The sequence below is a fragment of the Sceloporus occidentalis genome, unplaced genomic scaffold (assembly GCF_023333645.1).
Source record: "Sceloporus occidentalis isolate IW3139 unplaced genomic scaffold, rSceOcc1.0.p SCAF_333, whole genome shotgun sequence".
Classification (NCBI taxonomy): Eukaryota; Metazoa; Chordata; class Lepidosauria; order Squamata; family Phrynosomatidae; genus Sceloporus; species Sceloporus occidentalis.
Genome location: NW_028317313.1, coordinates 113,613 through 130,571, shown reverse-complemented (window position 1 = coordinate 130,571; position 16,959 = coordinate 113,613). Strand labels below are relative to the sequence as shown.

Here is a 16,959-nt window from a genome sequence, read left to right as displayed (position 1 = left end):
GTCTAAGACACCACAGGGCCCTTGTGGCTAGACTCAGTTGCTTAATTAAACAAAAAAAAGAAAAACCAAAAAATATATATAATAAAACATATAATAATATAACACTCCTAATCAATATTGGTACACGGTTCAGGCTTAATAAGTATAAAGTCCCATATAAGAAAAACCTATAAAAAATTGGATCCAACTAAAAACTTTGTGGCAATTGTCCTGCAACATAAATTTGTATCAACAGTGTTTCAGCACTGAATACTTCAAAACATGGCGCTGATGGTATGGATCCCTTGGGGTAGGCAGTAAGCACTATGTCTTTATAGAATCACTGGCCGGTGCCTTATTGGATCATAAAAGGTGGTACACTGTACCGCTCACCATCTGATGTTAGACCGGATTTTTGTCGGTAACAGATCTTTTCCAGTACAAAGCTCCAACTGGGAGATATGGCTCTGGATGGAAGGTAGCCTCTCACACAGGCGAGCGCACCGGCAATCACCGGCGTCTGGCGTAATAGTCAGATGATATCCGTCAGTTGTTAACTGTATGTGGGACGTTCCGGCCGATATCGCAAACACAGACCAACTCAGTGATGGTATTCGCTGGGTGTTCGCGTGGATTCCACAGTCAATCAGCATACAGCCAAAAAGTGCAAATAGTGCCTCCCAAACTTTCACAGTTGCAGCCAGTATCTGAACAGTGTCCAATATAAAAGTGTGTTTAAAAACAAGCCAAACGCGTTTCGGGGTCTAGTAGCTGTAAGAGCAGTCCCCTTCCTCAGTAGCTGGCTGCCAAGCCGGCAGCAACTGTGAAAGTTTGGGAGGCACTATTTGCACTTTTTGGCTGTATGCTGATTGACTGTGGAATCCACGCGAACACCCAGCGAATACCATCACTGAGTTGGTCTGTGTTTGCGATATCGGCCGGAACGTTCCACATACAGTTAACAACTGACGGATATCATCTGACTATTACGCCAGACGCCGGTGATTGCCGGTGCGCTCGCCTGTGTGAGAGGCTACCTTCCATCCAGAGCCATATCTCCCAGTTGGAGCGTTGTACTGGAAAAGATCTGTTACCGACAAAAATCCGGTCTAACATCAGATGGTGAGCGGTACAGTGTACCACCTTTTATGATCCGTTAAGAAAAAGAACATGCTGACAGGGCATGTCTTATAGGCACCAGGCACAAGCGTCAGTTCTTTATAGAGTAGACCAGCCGCAGCATTAGCAGCATCATTCATCCATTGTCCGGTCTGGGGTGTCACACAGTGATCAGTGAGGTTCTGCACCTGGACATCACGTGTCCCTAAATTACTAATGTGGCAATTCACCCAAAAGTAAGGAGAAGCGGTAAAGGCTAAAACAGTGAGGGAAGTTAAACATACGTGCGATAGTCATATGGCTCCTGGATTTAAGCAAGACCAAGAACTGATAAAAGTTTGAGTCTTTACTATTGTCAATAGTAGCACCCTGTTCTGTAATATAGTCAATTGGGTAGTGGTGCCACTCTTTTTCCACTCCAGAACGCCCGTCTGGTACTTGTACGATAATGTTTCACTTACCGTAGGAGTCTCCAAATGACAAATTGTTTGTTTGACAAAGATAAGTCCTCAAGTTCAAACATAGGTAGTTGAACAAACGTTTGCACCAGCGGACTTATCTTTGTCCTCTGCTGCAAGCAGGCCATTAATGTAGACAACATGCTATTGAGTGTAGTTTGACCAACAAGCCCATAAACCACATGGTGAGACAAACGTCACGGCTGTTGTATAGAAAGTGTGGATATTCCAGAAATTTGGTGGGCGCTACTTCCAGGAGACGAATTACAAGTTATTTGATCCACTATAGGTGTGACTTCAATGCAAAGTACACCTGAAGCCGATGCCAGCAGCTGCACCTTGAATGTGTGAACCTCTGTTTGTTTTAATTCGTTACATTTAATAAAAATATACTAAAGTCCACCACGATCATTGTGCTCTCCATGATTGGATGAGAAACCATGTAAAGCAACCAAGGACTTGCGATGACAAGGGGGTCCTGCCACTTTAAGACCAGCAGCCGTCTGATGGCGTAATTGCGGTCGATCTACACGGCAGTGCATCCAGCCCACGGCCGCACACTGCTACACCCAAGCGGCCATTCCAATGTGGCTCCGTCATTTGCCCAGTGTGCCAGCTGGCCGGTCTGGCCCTGAAGGCTACTACCTTTTTGTTGAACCCAACCTGCCTAATAGGTTGGGTTCATTAACTAATCAAGTTGCAAAGGGGAAATCAGAATGTGATGGTAAAAATGTGTTAAAACTGTAGGATTTGGGATAGACAACATCCCTTGTGTCTACCAGTACCCTTGTGTGTACCCTCACGGTACAAGACCCTCAATCCGTCACGGTACAAGACCCTCAATCCCTCACGGTACAAGACCCTCAATCCCTCACGGTACAAGACCCTCAATCCATCACGGTACAAGACCCTCAATCCGTCACGGTACAAGACCCTCAATCAGTCACAGTACAAGACCCTCAATCCGTCACGGTATAAGACCCTCAGTCCCTCACGGTACAAGACCCTCAATCCATCACGGTACAAGACCCTCAATCCGTCACAGTACAAGACCCTCAATCCATCACGGTACAAGACCCTCAATCCGTCACAGTACAAGACCCTCAATCCGTCACAGTACAAGACCCTCAGTCCCTCACGGTACAAGACCCTCAATCCGTCATGGTACAAGACCCTCAGTCCCTCACGGTACAAGACCCTCGCGTTATGGAGGAAGAACGTATTAAAGGGACATTTAGAACATCGTGAAAGCCTTTTAAAAGATGAAGTGCATTTCCTCTCTGGGGTTATAGGGTTAAACAACTCCAGTATTTTCATCTTATTTACTTACTAGATGGATGAGCAACACATTTATTTCATGTTCCCTTCCTCCCTTTGTCACGCACCTTTAGTTTCTCCTTTCGTCCGTAACCTGCCAATAATCGTGGCCAAAGGCAACGTGAGAAGCGGAAATAATTCATAGGCGACTCTGGATAAATCCATATGATCTCCAGCTATAGCTCTGTTTAAATATCAAAGTAGAATTTATTTGGCAGTAAATGGCTTTTATTTGTTTTGAGACTCTTCTTACGTATAGAAACTTTCGATATTCTGAATGGCCAACAAAGGGACCTTTTGGTTTTGTGATGGGTGTTGGACTTTGTCAAGACGCCATTAAACTCTCTTTACGATCCTTTTGTGATCAACTGGAGAAATCATGTAAGTTAAGATCAGAGCGTTTGTATTTAAATGAACTATGTGATAAACGCGTACTCAGACTTCAGAGCTCCTTGGAAATAGACAAGAAGGATTGTAAAACCCCAGACTCTGAAATAAGTGGGGTTTCCTATGTTTAACTAATAAGTAGTGCTCTGTGAACTAATACGTCATTTATTATCAACCGGCAATACTCCAGCCATCATATGGACTTTCACTGGAATAATTCCCCCACCCCCACTGATATAGATTGTAAGCTTGCGAGCCGAGCCCTCTTTACCTACTGCATCGGTTCGTCTTTTCCTGGTAGTTCTAGTGAATATATGTATTGTAAGAAGATCTGCGTAAATTCTTGGCGCTATATAAGTAAACGATAATAATAATAATGCTAATAATAATAATAATACAATATTGATCTCTAGATTGTAAGCTCCTGCGCGCAGGGCCCTCCATGTCCAATGGGCTGCGTCTGGACTTTTTGTGGGTTTATGGAGGAACGTGAAGAACATCGGTGGCCCAGGTAACCTGTGCATCAAACACAGTCAAGATTCCCTCCGTCTTTATTGCTAGAGGTCAATCAACGCCTCCTGTTAATGAGTCGTTGTGTAGATCTGTTGGACCGCGACTCGTTGCCCAGCCAAGACTCGGTGAAGAATTCTATCGATTGTATTTCCTCCATGGTTGGAGCGTTGAGCGTTCGTTCAATAGGCGAAGCCTTTAATCCAGCAAACTGTGAAATGTCGACACCCTGAAGGGCAGTCAGGGCCGCTTACGGACGTACCTTCCTGATTATTTATTGCTCAACGTGGAATGCAGTTTGATTGCTTCCAAAAGCACTTATTTTCAATATCATGTCATGCATACGTTAAATATGACTCAGGCAACAATGGTGTGGCTTACGTAAAGAAAGAAAGAAATAGGGCCAGACTGTAATTAGCCATATTATTTTTTAGTTCATCTTCATGGTAAAATCCCAAATCCATTATATATATATATGTGTGTGTGTGTGTTTGCATGTATATATATATATATATATTTTATTATTATTATTATTATTTTTTTTTATTATTATTATTATTTTTCTCCTAAGCCTTTTTGTCAGGAATGACTACTAATTTTATAAAGCGGAGGTGCACCTTTGTCTTACTGAGGCCGAGAGTCGGGCGCTGTGTTCTTTGTCCCACCTGGCCAGGTGACCCAAGCTGTGCAGGTACAGCTGAACGTGAACGTGGTGACAGCTCTTGCCTTCATCTGGATGTCATATACATTGCTGGAAATAAAGACAGATTATGAAATATATATATATATATATTTATATATGGTTCACCTTTAAACATTTCTGATGAAGTCACCTGTGTTCAAGCAGGGATTTCCCATACGTGGCAAGGACCTGGTACAGTGATTGAAATGCCCAGTCCTGATCGTTCTCTGTATTCATATAATAGGCAGAGCGCACTTCTTATCTGCCATCAGATCCTGCGCTTCTATGTTTTACTGTTCAACAAAGCAAACAAACCACCTTTCTTTTGTTAAAACCGACACTGCCTGCGGCTCATAAAAAAAAATTTCAAAAAAAATAAGGCATCTGATATTCAAAATATCCCCCGACTGCTCTATACGTCACTTTGTTGCCGAACGCCACCTGCGTCTCTTTGTTGTGGAATGTGGGTGTGTTCCCATGGGAGAAATACCGTGGCCGTGGCTGCACCTGTCACACTGCTAGCTGGGGACGTGAGTAAGGAGCAGGCAGGGAGCCGTCCTGGGACTTTAACACAAGGAATTTCTACCGCCAGCTCGGGGATTTTGGATTAACCATCTGGGACCTGGTTGCCGTAACTGAAAGGTGAGCTTTTCTTGGGCACGTAAGATTATCCTGGTGCCATCGTGCCCTATGGGCTCTAAAACCCTCACAAAAGGTAGATCTGCCCGTCCGTTTCATTGACAATCAGTAGAGAAAAGGCTTTGGGATTCTCAATAGTGACTTTCATTTCTCATTTCGTTTGTCTGGTTGGCACGTCAATACTTCTTCGCTGCTCGTTCCTGGCATAAGCCCGTCTTTCGGAAAGCGATTGATCGATCACAGGTTGGAATGAAGTAGATTTTGTTTCTGCTGTCACACAAGGGATATGTTTGTAAGCGACGCCGGCGCGATTAAGCGATATGGGATACAATATCACCGCTGATCTATGTGCGAGAGATCTGCTAGTGCTTGAAAAAAAACTCTAAAAACAATCCAAAAGTTTGTCCTCTCTGGGCAGGAAAGGGTGGGTTTCAAGGTGATCGTAAAAGTTAAACGAACTGATTTGGCTTCTCGTCCAGGGGATTCGGTGTCTAAGGACATGTTAGTTAATGAGTGCCATTTCCAATCCGGTAGGATGATTTTGGGTAGATCTCTTCAAATTCCATCTGCAATGAACTGTGACTCTCATAATTCTCAGCCAGCCTTTCGGCGTATTAGTATGGGCAGCTAGAGGGTGCCTAGAACGAGCAGCACAAGTCCTTTATTCAGTCTGTTTTAAAGTGCAGGGCGCTGTTGGCATAAAGGACGATCCGTTTAGATTTTAGACGTGAAGATATTGTGTGATGTTGTGATGAGACGTTGTGCACTGTAGTGTGAAATCTCTCTAGAATACTGATGGTCCGTGGTGGTAGATAAGCGGACCTGCCTTCCGTCAGAAGTGGTAGAGGCTAAGGGAATTTAAACGTTCATGGGATAGGCATATGGCTCCTGAATCTAAAACGAGGCCAACGACTTGTAAATGTCTTTAAATTTTCTAGATCTGCCGTTAAATTGAATCTAGAATAAGGCAGATCAGGGTTCTTCTCTGTATTGACGGTCCTCTGCTTTATCACCATTTACTAGATCTGCCCCTAGATGGAATCTAGAATAAGGCAGATCAGGGTTCTTCTCTGTATTGACGGTCCTCTGCTTTATCACCATTTACTAGATCTGCCCCTAGATGGAATCTAGAATAAGGCAGATCAGGGTTCTTCTCTGTATTGACGGTCCTCTGCTTTATCACCATTTACTAGATCTGCCCCTAGATGGAATCTAGAATAAGGCAGATCAGGGTTCTTCTCTGTATTGACGGTCCTCTGCTTTATCACCATTTACTAGATCTGCCCCTAGATGGAATCTAGAATAAGGCAGATCAGGGTTCTTCTCTGTATTGATGGTCCTCTGCTTTATCACAGTAGTAGCCCAGACACAAAAGAGAACGTATAATGTGAATGTGGAATTCATCGTTTATCGCCTGATATAACATAAAGTACGGCAGTAAACTTTATCTTCAGCTACAGAGATGTTAGCTGGCTCCGTCGCCTGCGGCGTTTCTTCTTCATGTGTGCGATAATCCTGTGTAACCCCTTAATGCATTTTGTCATTAAGGGGTTAAATTGTAATTTATTGACAAAAATCCGCATATACCGTATAATTTCCTAATAATTCCATCTATACAGATATAGAGGTTTTTGTATATTCTGAATAATATGTTTCATCACAACTGGATAAGTTATTTTTAAGCCAAATAGAGTATCTTGGCTCTGCTCGATAATAGCCTGTGTATTAATTAGGTTACGTTAATAGCCTGCGTATTAATTAGGTTACGTTAATAGCCTGCATATTAATTAGGTTACGTAAGTTTTGGTGCTGATGTCATAGGAAACAATGCTGTCATTTGTTTGTTTTGTTAGACAACACCCAGAGCTTAATATACTCATGCGGTCATGCAAGAGTTAATGCAACAGAATGAGGAAAAAAAATCTCCACCCCATAAAAGATTATATGCGTAAAATGGCCATAAATTGTATTTTTGCTTTTAAAAAGCTTGCGTTTGTATTGTCCCAGTTAGTTCCCTTTCAACCAGTGTGCTATGGTCGGATATCCCTGCTTGAATACAGGTGACCCAATTGAGGGTATCTTTTAATAATGATAAGTCAAGGTTTCCATGAAGACGGATATTAGACCCATTTGGGTAACGCATTTGGCGAGTCGCTACATGGAACCTTCACAGCGGGCCATGAAAGGATTAATATTTGAGGGTGGGCTCATTTAGAAAGTCCGCAGGTGTGATCATCAGTGGGGCACGCCTGCCAATCACTGTTTTTATGAAGATTACAGGTGTTTTGTTGGTTTTTCTGCAAACGATGACGAGTAGACTGTTCACCAGGGTCTCACTCTAGTGATAAGTTCTACGTTGTGTTGACTTATCCCACCGGTGCATTTCAGCGAGCCGTGTCAGGCACCTGGGGTTATTGTAGAGCGCGCGGTAGGTCATTTGAGCTCTGTTTGGGGAAAAAAATCCTATTTTTCTCTGCATCAACCATCATCAAAAAGTTAGGTTTACGGAAAGTATGTCAAAAGAACAAGTCTTCTCATTACATCTTCAGAGGTCATGTTTTATATACTGAAAAAGTAAAGGTAAAAACTAAGAATAGAAGCAGTGGTTAAGGTTAATAGCAGGGAGTGGAGCCGGGATGGGATTAAACCCCAAATTCTGAGAGCCACTCCACGCCGGGGAGGTCAGGGACCTACAGACGTTCATTATCTGGGTGGTGGCCTCATGGAGTAGGACTATTAGGTAGGTGGCCTCTGTAGTATTTAAGCACCTCTGGTTTTCCTTTCTAAATTGTATCTGTTTATTATTTGCTGACGCTACGGAATCTGCTGGCGTTCAAATGCCATGTAATGACGCCATGTTTGATAGGGCAATGGTAGGCCAGTGTAGGACACTACTGCTCCACAAGTGGTCTGCCAGGTCTTCAACGGCTTGTATGTCAACTTCACTCCACTCCATGGTACAAACACAACTAAAAATGATGAACGTTCTTGCTTTAGGACATAGAAGCGCCTCGATGATGTAACAATCTCGTTGTCATTGTGACCCTTTGATACACCCACCGAGTTAGGGGATACTCGCTGCTTCTAGAACTTGGTCACCAGAATCAGTTGGTAAATATGGATAACTAATCGCGTCCTGAGACTGGGAGACCCCTCTGCGCTTACAAGAAGCGATCTCGACTTCAAAACCAATCATGGAAAAACAAAGTGCTAAAACAGTTAATAATTAAACATTAAATAAGGTTTATATATAGAGAGAGAGGAGGAGACATCCAATATGAATACCTGGGCAATGATAGTCTGTTAGTTGCCTTTGTACCACAACTCCTATCACGCTTAGTGATCTGCTCACCATATTAATGATTCATTATGGCTTTAATAAGTCGGTAAGGTCTGTTGTATATCTGATCTATGTTGTGTGTCCACTGGGGCTGCCTTTAAACCACACGTTAATCTGATTTAGCCTTTAGTATAGCTGGCATTTAAACGTATGTGCACTGATAGCGATATCATGATGTCAACTGCCCTAATTGTGGCAATAACACAGTCCCTCCTTTAGTGACTAAGCAGCCCCATGACACACAATATCAAGCACAACAATGTGGATCTGAAGCCATTCTGGATTATAATTCGGTTTTCATTGTTCCATTACTGCCATCAACCTGTCACCTCTGTTATAATCTTCACATCATACGCGGTTAAAATAAGAAAGTAGATGAGCCCAATCAGGTTAGTGTGTGTCGCTGTTGGCCAGCGGCCCAACTGGTATTTGCCCCATGTGCCGGACGGCCAGTCCGCGCCTGCTGATATTACTGTATATCAAGCTATAGTTTTGTAGGCATTTCTTTGGTGACCATATTAGCCATTTTAGCCAAGACTCTGGAAATTGGATTACTGTAGATAAAGCAATAAAAAAAAAAATATATGATCTCTTATGAGACACGTTGAGCCAGGAACAGTCCACGTTGGTCATTTTCAACTCGGGGCATTAACTGCCCCTCTACAGTCCTAAAAATCAGGGTCCAAGGGGCTAAGAGGAGCAATCCCTACTAGGTCAACCTCAACCCATAACGTTGCTTTTTGTTTTTTTGCAATACAATAATAGTATTATCTAGTTTTCCTTATTCCACATTAAGATGCCATATTATTGACATGCCTATTGATCAGTCCCCTATATCATATATGTGCCGCCGTTAGCACGGAGGTCAGGAGATAGTAACGTGCAATCAGAAGCACTTTAATCATTGTTTTCTCCTTAAGTGTGAAAAAGATAAGCCAAGAATGCTATCGCTTGCCTAGTGATTTGTTTGCCTCCAAGCATCAAATGAAAGGATTTGACCAGGAATACACTTTTGCTTTTCAGATTTGCATTGTGTGCATTGTAACCGATACCAGTTGGAGACAATAGATCTGGAGATATAGCTATCTTTCTATTCTTTGGCATAAATAAGGAAACTCACGGCATGTAGCTGCCAGTTCTAGTTTACAAGGAATGACCTCACTTTATTTGGGACAGTCCTGTTCCACAAGGAGGTCACGTCTCATCCGGACATACAGACGGTGAGACGGAGGGACATCTCAGGAGTGTGGAGAGAAGGAAGTTAGGGGAGAGAGCGTCTGGCTGGGTGTGGGGGAATAGAGTGAGTGTGTGTCTGGATATGGGAAAGCGATACATCCCCTTTGGGGATGTTGGTTGGCATACATTTATACCATTTAAGGCAGATCTGTTATGTTTCCCAAGTCCTATAGATATTACTACGAGATATAACGCACTGTGCACGCACTTTGGTATAGGACCCCCCCAAAAAGGAACTGTCTTGGGAAATGAGGGACTGTTGTCAGGTATGCAATGTATGTCTTGTCCATGGGAGTAGTCATCTCAGGATCTGCGTGATTATTCCACCACATGTTGGTTTCTCTCCCATATTAAGTTGCTGATTGTTATTGTTTGGTTCCAGACAACCTTTACAAGGAGAAGGGAGAGAACTGAAGGACAGGACATTGGTTATATAATGCTGGATGAGCACACAAAGAAACATATGTCAATTTCCTTGGAAAAACACATTTTTAAACAAATTGAAATTGGAATTAGAATAGTAGATGGATGCAACTTTTTGGACACTGCCCAAAAAACGGGTCAATAAGTACAGCCATTCTCCAATTCTCACATTATAGTTTCTCTTCTCCAGAATTGGCATAGTTAAAAAGGAATGTGGTTATTGTTTGAGCCCAAATTAGCCGCTACATATTATTCCCTGCAATTAATCTGGGATTTAATTACTAGTTATCTTAGTTCATGTAGAATGACCCAAAGAGAAGCAAAGCATTACTATGTATATTAGTCACTAATGCAGGCGCTGATTACATGAATTGAGTTAAACTGCAAGCAGTAAGTGACACACAGGCTCAGCGAGGGAACCCAGTCAAGCGTCAGGTGTCCAGCTGATAGTTCTCTCCTAGTAGTCTTCTAGGAAGACTCAGAAAGGCTAATTCCAAGATTTTAAGAAAATGTAGGCTGGCAGAAAGGGCAGTTGTCCTGGTTATGCCACTGGTGCCTTTTGTTTGAGACGGAGGGGGTTAAAAGAGAGCAGTTAGTGTCTGAGTTAGAGGAGGTAACATGGGAGGGTGTTCCTAAAACTTGTTGGTTACCCTCAGAAGCTTGCCTAAGGGCATACAGCAAGTTGAGTTAGTCCAAAACTTGGTATGAAAAAATGTCACGCCAGCATGCAATCGTCTAGGAACCCTTCAGAGTAAGCAGTGATGTTAGCAGACGCGGGGGAGCTTTTCCCAAGCGAGTCTCCAGTTAACATCACCACTGCTTTTTTCCTGCTGATTGGACCATACGATTGGTTGCCATGATTCTAACAGAGTCAAATAATACATACCCCCCACGCTGCTATTAAACATGTTTGAGTAGACCATGGTAGTATATGCATTGTTTGCATGTAGTTCTGTATAACTATCTGTTTCAGAGCTTAAAGGGGGTATTTATAAGGTCCAGACCAGCCATCTGGCATAACTGGCATATGTCCATTGAGCCACTGGCCGACAGAGCCACACACTCACTCGATCTGCCACTCCAGCGGCAGATAGTGTGCTCGCGGCCAGCGGCTGGATATGCTACAGAAGCATAAAAACCCTCTTTCAGCCCCATTTATGTCATCTGGCGGCCACCGGCCCTGTCATCTCAATCCAACCCTGATATTCATATACCCCAACAGCTGGAGTTAGGCTTTAGGAAAGACTTCCTTCGGATCCTCCATATTTATTTAGCATCAATTAAAATTTCAGCAACTGCTGGGACAGTGAGTGGCCATGAATGGGATGTCTTGGCTACTCAACATACCTTAAACATTTCACACTGTTTGTCAGCATATCATGTAATAAAGAATAATGAGATAGGCACAAGGAAAAGAAAGTCATTTAATTGGAAGATAATGAACATTCTTTTGATTGTGTTTGGCTGGCACTTTGGAATGGCGCCGATCAAGGATTCCAAGTAATAATCCCAGTTTAATGATCAGCATTTTTATGGGACCGCTCATACTCTGGAATGTAAGGGCTGGACAGAAAAATCTTGACTATTGATCCTCTTACAATTCAGGAAGCCATTTATCAACCTTTCAAACAAACCTGTAGGACGGGCTGTGCTGAAGGGAGAGACACAGAGTCACTGTTATTTAATTGCCCCGAGACATTTGTGAAGGGAAGTTTGCGGCACAAAGTACATATAGAAGTAATTGCCCAGATATTTACAAAAGCAAACAGAGATTTATGTCTTGAGGGACAGAGGAGCATGAAACTTATTGTGGCATGAAGCATCGCTGACTTGACTTTTTTCCTGGAGAAGTTATCAAATTATTTTTAGGTTTTACTAACTTTTCTGTCCCGTGTATAAAAAAAGCAAATACTTTATGTTACAGAGAAACGAAATCTCTGATTCCGCAAGATTTTGGAGTCTGTTAGCTTTACTGGAAGATGCTTTAGGTTTTTTCTTAGGAATTTTCATCAGTCTTCATTGATGAAGGGTGGTTCCTCTAAAGATGTTTTATATGTATCCATGAATTGTATAAGTGTATGAATGCAGCAGATTAACAATACTGATGGCACTAGGAGGGCATGTGGGTGAGATAAAAATCACAGACCTGGGAGCTCTGCCTTTCTCTTCTTGGTGGCCTTTATGAAGAAAGAAGAGTTCTGTGCCTCTAATTGTCAAAATGTCTCTACGTCCACTGGCTTGCCCCTCTATATCAATGATGCATGAGGATATGAAATGTTACCCTGGTGCCATCAATCAGTGTTCTAGAAAAGCCATAGAAAGGAAAAGGAAGAACCCTTTGAAAAAGATCTTACTTCTCCATCTTATTAGACCACAAGGGATCATTCCTCACCAAAAGGCGACACAATGGTGTAATTCTGCAGTGGGAACCTCCAGGAGGATCAATACCACCTCCAGAAAACACGGCCATGTATAGGATGAGGAATGAACTGTGAAAAATTGGACAATGTAAGGAGGTACCATACAGTCACCATTGTGTGTCACCACAGGAATGGAGACAATAGGAGATGGAATGTCCTGGACTTGACGGACAACAAACACCTTTGCACTTTGCAAGTCCACCGTATTTTTTCCTAACTATTCAGAATCATTGCGATAAAAATGTTTCCATTTTTCGGAATGTCCGTTCAGAAGAGAACTATGCGTGCGTTTGTCAATCAGTCCACCCCGCCTTGCGTCAGAGATGAGGTCACGTTGTTTGCCTGATGCCAGAATAGCTTTAATGCTGGGCTGGAATATAAAAGGCTACATTCTTAAGGCACACGTCTTTCGGAATTAACATTATCTACGCCAGCTCTTATTGTTTGGCCGTCTGTAGATTAGTGATAAATCATAAGGAAATGCTGATTGTGAAGTGTATGTTTAATGACATCTTATTCAAGGACATTTCTGATTGAAAGACAAATTAATGTTATGGCTTTTGATATAAAATGTTAAGAATCACATCCCAGGTCATCAGGACTTTTCATGGCTTTATTGGCTTTTGTAGGATTTACAAACCAGCAACCTATTGAAGTGGACCAGGCCAAACAGTGGACCAGGCCAGGCCAGATGTGACCACGGGTGACCACATCGGCCATTTTTCCCCAGGAAATATATATAAATGTTGCTGACCTTTGTAGTGCTACTCTGTAGCATGTGAGATGTTGGAGGTCACAGAAAGGACTCGAGTATTGTTATAAATTCCATAAACTGTAGGGGGCAGCACTTTATCAGTGTTGTTAAATAACATAAAATGTATACGGGTTCTATAAGAATGGCTGATATCACTGAATCATCACCACATGCTAGGATATTTGGTTTTACCCAAGGAGTAACACTGACTCATAAGCGTTCTTCAGTATGCATGCTTCTCTTTTTTATGTCCTTATTCTGACCTCGCTCCACTTGTATCTCTTAGCCCATGGCCTCAGGTTATGCCTGGGTTTTCCCATCCTGTACCTGAAATGAGATGCTGACTGGTTTCCCATGAATAGCTAAAGTTGCGTTAAACTCGCCCAACTATAATCTCTAAATTGGTTTAAACCTATGGATCGTACCCAAACACTCTGCTCTAGTAGGACCACCACAGTTTTCATGTTGAATTATTATTACTATATGATTGAGTTAATAGTGGAAGGAACTTTTAAATCTGTCTATTATCTATTTCCCACCGCTGGTAGGGACTTCCTTTGCTGGTCTACCTTGTTCATCAGTAGTAACCAATAGCTACCCCTTGTCTTGTAGATCATTCATCATCTTTATATGACTATTATTCTAAGTTCTATTATTCTTTTTACTGTAGCCTCTATGTGCCGTTTATATTAAGGTGTAACTAAAAAAGCAATAAGACGATGATATCACTGTTGGCATAAACTATAGTATAGTTCTTTGGAGTTGCAGAAATATGGGCATGAGTTCACTTGAATTATTGTGAGTGGGCTGAGAAAGCTGGATCTTTTCCTAATTGTGGCTTTTTAGAGAAGTTAATTGGAACTAAGGACTCAGTTACTGCACGGTATAGTAGCTATTGGATAAAACGCGTTATGTATAACCCTATATGTTTATTCATATGATGCATTTTGCAATTCTAATGTACCCAGACCTCAGATCAATCTTCAGTTTCACTTATAGGGTAACTGTGATCTTCTCGTAGTGATAAATAGTTAAATTTTTCTCCTTAAATCTACCGTTATCTTGTATTTTTTTAGGCATCTATTTTTAACATGTTTTTTGACTATTTTATCTATGAACCAGTATTTTCCTTTGGCGCTGCTCTAGGCCAAACCCAGGGTAATGGCGCCTCCTCGGCACCGCTATTCTTATTTCTGGGTTTAACTGGCCCGGCAGAGGGACCCCAATACGTAACTGCCTAGACAACCTGAGATCTGTGGCATGTCTAATCAACTTCCTGTCAGGGACTTCCTGACAAGTTCTGCTGTGACCAATCAGGCTGGGCTCTACAAAACTGGCCTCTACAAATGGATTCCAGGTTCTCCATGAAACCAGCAAGATCATTTCAATTGCCTCAATGCTAAATGCAGACTCATTAAGCTTCTCACATGTCTAAGATTCAGAGCCCATAGCGGTAATTCGGTTCTGTTCATGGCGCTATATTAAAGTATAGAGCAGGGGCGTCCAACATGCGGCCCTCCAGCTGCTGCAGGACTACATCTCCCATACTCCTCAGCCAGCCCCTTAGCTGAAAGAGCATTATGGGAGATGTAGTCCTGCAACATCTGGAGGCCCAGATGCTCTGGACGCCCCTGATATAGAGTCAGGAAAGAGGCTGCTGGAAGCCTAGAATCATGTAATGGAAGGGCACAGGGGTGTCTATCGCCTCTGATTTCACATACACGTATCAAGTACATGTCCTACTTCACAAAGGCAATTAATATAAGTTCTAATAGTCACATGCAACTGATTCTGTTTGACCTTGAGTGTCATCTCGCTATTTTAAGTTTAACCATGGACCTAATGAAGAATGATGTTTCAGAATTGAATGTTAAGTGTTCGGTGCATTGATAATTCAGTTCTACACCCTGGCTCCTCCTCATAAAATGTTTAGTCATCCCAATAATATCTATTAATTATAGGGGATAAAAGGTGTGAGTCTGTTATTCCTTGGGAAATAATATGCGAAGGATGGTTTCTGTTTACTTTATTTGGGTTTGTTTATGTAATTTGTGTGCGTTGGGACTTGGCATGACAGGCACTGTTTATTCTTGGAGCGGAGCTGAGTGTGAGTGCATGGTGAGTGTAGGATTTCCTACCGTGTACCAGGATTTAGAGAGGAACTATAAATATTGCTATCAACTGCACCTAAAACAATAGATTGAGGTCAACTCTGTTACTCCACTTTGGGAGCTCCATGCTCAGGAGGGTGCTCTGTATGGTGAGTCTGCTCCAGAAGTGAAGGCAGCACTCAGCATCAGTAAGACTGAGGATGCACTAGGAGTTGTGTTTTGGAGTCAGATAGGCCCCATGAAGGATGTCTTGTGAACCCTGTCCTGAAGAAGAAAGGACCCAGATGAAAGAAGCCCCATACTTCATTAAGGATGAAGGTACTCTAGGAATACTTAGTGGGCCTTCAGAGAGTGTCAACACATAGAAATGCTTATAAAATATAAGCAAGATGTAAGTTATGCTCCTAGAGAGGATGACAATGGTATTTCTATTGTTGGTTTTGAGCTAATTAAAGCCTATTTAAAAAAAAGATAATAAAAATATTTAGATTGTTTGTATCTTACAGACTAATGGTCCAAATTATTTAGTATTAATACACTATGTACCCGGTAGGAACTTTGGCCAAAAGTGCCATACACTCACACAATGTGCTGCTCCGGGGGCAGATGAGTTGCTGCAGCGCGCATCCAGCGGCTGGATATGCCCGACCCCATGCTATGTTTTCATGCTCCGGTAGCACATATCCAGCTCTAGGCCATACTTTTGTTATCACCTTAACGTCATTGCCAGTCTGTTCACGGATCATGCAATGCTGGTATGGCCACCTTTGCCACAGGCCTCAGCAACATATAGCAAAAACAGTCTTTTTTAAAGAAAACAGCTAATTGAAAAATGAAAGGTGATCTTGTGTCACCTCCACCATCTGCTATGTGAAGAGTCCTTTCGTTAAGTTCTTTCAATTACCCTTAAGTATATTTGCGTCTAATAACCTTATCCTCTTATACTGTACGTACCTCTTACTGAGTGCACACACACCAGGTTTGGAAAGCCTGTATTCATGACCAACATTCCTTTAATTAATTTTGTTACTTTCGTTCAAACCTTTCCAGGTTAACCTGATATCAGTTCTATGAACTCCTACCCAAATCTTTGTAGAAGGTGTGATGGCTTTCAAGGATCTGTAAATATTTTGATCCTGTCTCAATATGGCTCCTTATGTCAGTCTATGCAGGTCTTGCCTTAGATTGTGGTGTTGCACGTCTGTTGACGCATAGCCATGGCAGTAATGTAGTATAGTTTATAGATAACATTTATACACAAACACTACTATATATCAGGTTGGCTCGCTCCTCTCCTGCTTCCATATGGTGCCAGGTACCAAACTTCAAGAGCAGAGTCCTTTAAGGGTTTGTTATTTTGACCCGACTGAGGTCCAACCTCCAATCTAATGAGATCACATTGAGTCTGCTCTGCTTGAAGAAATGGGACCTAACCAGGTGGGGTCCCCCGGCCCCGGGCAGCCCACATATGAATGACTAAGCACTCAATCCTTCCCTATGCACTCCTTGAGTATCACTGATTGGGAACATGGATTAAAAACACTTTAAATTGATCTTGAAGCTTTGATTTGCACCTCACTATTC

General features: G+C 42.3%; 1 protein-coding gene across 1 annotated transcript in view; it reads left to right on the top strand.

Annotated features, from left to right (window-relative positions):
* Positions 1-261: 261 nt before the first annotated feature.
* LOC149274399 (epidermal growth factor receptor kinase substrate 8-like protein 1) overlaps positions 262-16,959 on the top strand; it is a 45,152-nt gene continuing 28,454 nt past the window's right edge. Inside the window, exons 1-2 of the mRNA XM_089505538.1 lie at positions 262-273; positions 2,368-2,800. Of these exons, the coding sequence (XP_089361664.1) occupies positions 262-273; positions 2,368-2,800 (445 nt within the window). The remainder of the gene's footprint in view (positions 274-2,367; positions 2,801-16,959) is intronic.